The sequence below is a fragment of the Vicugna pacos genome, chromosome 22 (genome assembly GCF_048564905.1).
Source record: "Vicugna pacos chromosome 22, VicPac4, whole genome shotgun sequence".
In the NCBI taxonomy this organism is placed as follows: domain Eukaryota; kingdom Metazoa; phylum Chordata; class Mammalia; order Artiodactyla; family Camelidae; genus Vicugna; species Vicugna pacos.
In genome coordinates, this window is record NC_133008.1 from 23,979,178 (window position 1) to 23,983,432 (window position 4,255).

Below are 4,255 nucleotides of genomic sequence, written 5' to 3' on the forward strand. Positions count from 1 at the left end.
TGGGACTTCTGCGTGCATATGCACGCGCTCATCACGTCCTGAAGCAGGATGCAGGAGAGAGTCCACTGGTCACCGGACCTCCTGGTTCCCCTGCCCCTTCTTCAGCCTCCTTCCTCTCTCTTCCCAGGGTATGACTCGCTGCAGCCCTAGCCTGGGCTTTAAGCCCCTGTGTAAATAATGGGCGGATCTCCTGGACAGGCTGGGCCTGACCCAAGCTGATCCACCCAAGGCACTGCCCACCACCACCCACCCACAAAGGCTCTGGCAGGGCAAGTGGCTGCTGCTGTCCCTACCCAGAGCTAGCCCTCCAACCTGGCAGTCCCGGTGGGGGAAGCGGCACCCCCTCAGCCACCCCAGCCTGCCTTGAGCGACACTCACATTTTCCAGTGTTTAGATTTTATCCGCTTTATTAATGAGGCGGGTGAGAGGCCCAGGCCTGGGGGTGGTGGGAAGGGGCTGCTCCCACCCCGCCAGGGGGAGAGGGTCATGTGGGGCCAGGCCGACTTCCCAGGTCCCCCCTTCCTCATGAGGGAGCTGGGGCCCAGAGTGGCCCCTGACCATTGCCAGGAGTGCGAGAGGGGTCGCTGTCACCCCAGGCCCCCTGCGGGCAGCGTGCTGAATGAACCAGCCCCTGGAGGCTGGAGCGGGCAGCGGGAGGAGGCAGGGAGCAGAGGAGCCGCCCAGGGAGGGAGGGAGGGAGAGAGGGAGCGGCCTGTCGGAGAGCTGGGGCGAAGCAGGCGCGGGCGCAGCGGGGCAGCCGGCGCAGCGGGGCAGCAGGGGCCAAGAAGCAGGCAATGGGGACCTTGTGTCCCAGCCAGTGCCGGGTAAGAAGGCTGGGGCAGAAGGATTTCCAGTGGGGGAGGAAGGCAAGGAAGGATGGGGCCTTGGCTCTTTAGTCTGTCCTGTGTTTGATTCTCAGCCCCATCTGTCTGTCCAACCTCCCTCCCCATGTGAGCCAGCAGGCAGTTCAGTCCTCTCAGCCCTCACCAGTGGGGTATCAAGGCTGGGTCAGCCTTGAGGCCTTTGGGGCAGAGACATGGAGCTGGCAGGAGCGGGACTATGGGTGTCCTGGGTGAGGCAGCAGCGGTCAGAGGTAGAGCCTGGGTGAGAGACAGCAATAGAGCTCAGAAATGGGAATGTGGGGTCCAGGGATGGGACTCTGGGGACAGGGAAAGGGCTGTGGGGACAGAGATGTGGCCAAGGGGACAGAGATGGGTTTCTGGGGACAGGGACGAAGCTGTGGGGGCAGAGATGGGTGTGTGGGGACAGAGATGTGGCTATGAGGAAAGAGACAGTGTGGTGGGGAGAGATGTGCCTATGGTGGCAGAGGTGGGGCTGTGAGCATCCAGGATGGGACTGGGTTAAAGGTGACACGGTGATGGTCAGAGATGGGTCAGTGGGTATCAGATGGGGCCAGAGGCCAGGAATCTGCTGTGGTGTCAAGATAGGAGGTGAAAGTGTGAGGCAGGTGGGTAAGGCCAGAGGTGGGGACAGAGACAGGTGGGGCTGGAGCCCTTGAGCCGTGATGGACAGTGAAGGGGGCAATGAGGGCAGACTGAGGCCAGGAACAAGAGATGGGCTGGTGAGAGGCAGAGGAGAAGTGGGCCAGGAATGGGACAGCCAGAGTCATCTGGAGTTACCAGGGGCAGAGGGGCCACCGAAGAACACCATGGCGTCAAATGGGTCCTGATGATCTGAGATGGGACCACCGGCTGGTCTCCGCCCAGCGGTGGGACCTCACCATCCCCTCCTCTCCTCTCCCCAGCCCCACCCCCGGCACCTGACATGAGCCCTTGCGGGCCCCTCAACCTGAGCCTGGCAGGCGAGGCGACCACGTGTACGGCACCCGGGGCCCCCAACGCGTCTGCCGGACCGCCGTCGGGCCTGGCGGGCGCGTCGCCCGCGCTGCCCATCTTCTCCATGACGCTGGGCGCCGTGTCCAACGTGCTGGCGCTGGCGTTGCTGGCGCAGGCAGCAGGCCGTCTGCGGCGCCGCCGCTCGGCAGCCACCTTCCTGCTGTTCGTCGCCAGCCTGCTGGCCACCGACCTGGCTGGCCATGTGATCCCGGGCGCGCTGGTGCTGCGCCTGTACGCGGCGGGGCGCTCGCCGGCCGGCGGCGCCTGCCACTTCCTGGGCGGCTGCATGGTCTTCTTCGGCCTGTGTCCGCTGTTGCTGGGCTGCGGAATGGCCGTGGAGCGCTGCGTGGGCGTCACGCGGCCGCTGCTGCACGCGGCCCGCGTCTCGGTGGCCCGCGCGCGCCTGGCTCTGGCCGCCCTGGCCGCCCTGGCCTTGGCCGTGGCGCTGCTGCCGCTGGCGCGCGTGGGCCGCTACGAGCTGCAGTACCCGGGCACGTGGTGCTTCATCGGCCTGGGTCCGGGGGGCGGCTGGCGCCAGGCGTTGCTCGCTGGCCTCTTCGCCGGCCTCGGCTTAGCCGCGCTGCTCGCCGCGCTTGTGTGCAACACGCTCAGCGGCCTGGCCCTGCTGCGCGCTCGATGGCGCCGCCGCTCTCGACGGCGCTCCCCGGCCTCCGGCCCTGACAGCCGCCGTCACTGGGGAGGGCGCGGACCCCGCTCGGCCTCCGCCTCGTCCTCTTCGTCCGTCGCTTCGGCCTCTGCCGTCGCCGGCGGCTCCCTGGGCCGCGGCTCAGCGCGCAGAGCTCGCGCCCACGACGTGGAGATGGTGGGCCAGCTCGTGGGCATCATGGTGGTGTCCTGCTTCTGCTGGAGCCCCCTGCTGGTGAGGGGCGCACACGCCCCTCCAACCTTGTTCCTGCTCCCTCCTCCGCCCCTCCCACGCTTTTCCATCCTGGGATACCTGGGTCCTCTCCCTGACCCAGCCAAGGCTCTGCCCCCTCGAGGCCCCGCCTGCCAGCCCACGCTTTGCCTTGGCTCCTTCTGATGTCCCACTTCTCCCAGTCCCCTTATCCTACTCTTTCCTGGGGTCTCTGTAGTTCATCCCGGCCCATGCAAGCCTCCCCTTCAACCCCACCCGTCTAGGTGCCTTAATTCCCTAGCCTCCTCCCACTAACACCACCCCTTTTCTCTTCTCTTTAACCCCTTTGTCCTTTGGGATACCTAAGACTTCTTTCTTGCCTGGGCGCACATCCGCCGAAGGCCTTTGCTTCTGCCACGCCCTCTACCCCGCCTCTCTCGCTTCTTCCCTCTCCACAGCTCCTTCCCAATTAGACTCCTGTTTACTCTCACTGTGGCGCTCCGTGCCTCCTCACAGCCACCTTACTTTCCAGACACGCCCCCTTCCATCACAGCCCTTACCCTTCGCCGGTCCCCCTTCCTTCACCACCCCACTGCTGACACCTTCTTCTCCCGCAGGTGTTGGTGGTGCTGGCCATCGCGGGTTGGGGCTCCAACTCCCTGCAGCGGCCGCTGTTTTTGGCCGTGCGCCTCGCTTCGTGGAACCAGATTTTGGACCCCTGGGTGTACATTCTCCTGCGCCAAGCCGTTCTTCGCCAACTGCTTCGCCTCCTGCCCTCAAGGGCCGGCGCCAAGGGCAGTCCCGCGGGTCTGGACCTAACCAGGAGCGTTTGGGAGGCCAGCTCGCTGCGCAGCTCCCGGCACAGTGGCCTCAGTCAATTCTAGGTGCGCCCGGCGGCTTAACTAGACCACCCCGGGCCTCGGGTCCGCACCGTGGAGACTTCGGGGAATAAAGGTTTTTGTGGACAAGCCCAGGGCAGTGTGTCCCGTCGGAGATGCAGCACCCTCATGGCCGCGCGGGGGCGGCAGAGGCGCTTCATGCGTCTCTCGGGTGTGGCTCCTGGGCTTGCCACGAGGGGGCGTAGAGACGCAGTGCCGGAGCCGCAGGAGCATGCGCTCAACGCCCCGACCGCAGTCCTGGGGCGGGGGCTCTGCTGGGAGCAGAGCGAGGGAGTTGAGGGGTGCTTCTTGCCCCAGCAGCTGCCAGGACTGACTCTCCCAACCATTCACTGACTATGGCCCTGACTACCCCAAAACAATCCCAAGGCCCTACCCCCAAACTACGCCCCACCACAGGCCTCTAACTCCCCACATCCCTCAACACAGCTCCGAGCCCCCTCCCATCGCGGCCTGCCTACGCTCCCCACCATAGTAACAGTCCCGAGTCCCCACCACCACTTGGCCCTCTTCAGATGGCCCTCACCATAATCCAAGACATCTCCCCATCACTCCTTCGCCACTCTTCGCATCCACCCCCATCCCAACTCTACCCACCTCCAAGCACGCCCCCCACTTCATTACTGTGCACAAGATGAGACGGAGGA

The 4,255-nt window shown here is 65.5% G+C and overlaps 1 protein-coding gene across 1 annotated transcript; it reads left to right on the forward strand.

Annotated features, from left to right (window-relative positions):
* Positions 1-733: 733 nt before the first annotated feature.
* Positions 734-3,680, forward strand: PTGER1 (prostaglandin E receptor 1). The gene is made up of 3 exons (XM_072947531.1): positions 734-824; positions 1,766-2,736; positions 3,330-3,680. The coding sequence occupies exons 2-3, from the start codon at positions 1,786-1,788 to the stop codon at positions 3,594-3,596; spliced, it is 1,218 nt and encodes a 405-aa protein (XP_072803632.1). The 5' UTR covers positions 734-824; positions 1,766-1,785; the 3' UTR covers positions 3,597-3,680.
* Positions 3,681-4,255: the final 575 nt, after the last annotated feature.

What these genes read in the sequence shown, in the direction of transcription:
- PTGER1 (XM_072947531.1), top strand. Translation starts at nt 1,786, where the DNA reads ATGAGCCCTTGCGGGCCCCTCAACCTGAGCCTGGCAGGCGAGGCGACC. An exon ending in TCTGCTGGAGCCCCCTGCTG is followed by an intron (nt 2,737 to 3,329) that starts GTGAGGGGCGCA and finishes CTTCTCCCGCAG; the next exon opens with GTGTTGGTGGTGCTGGCCAT.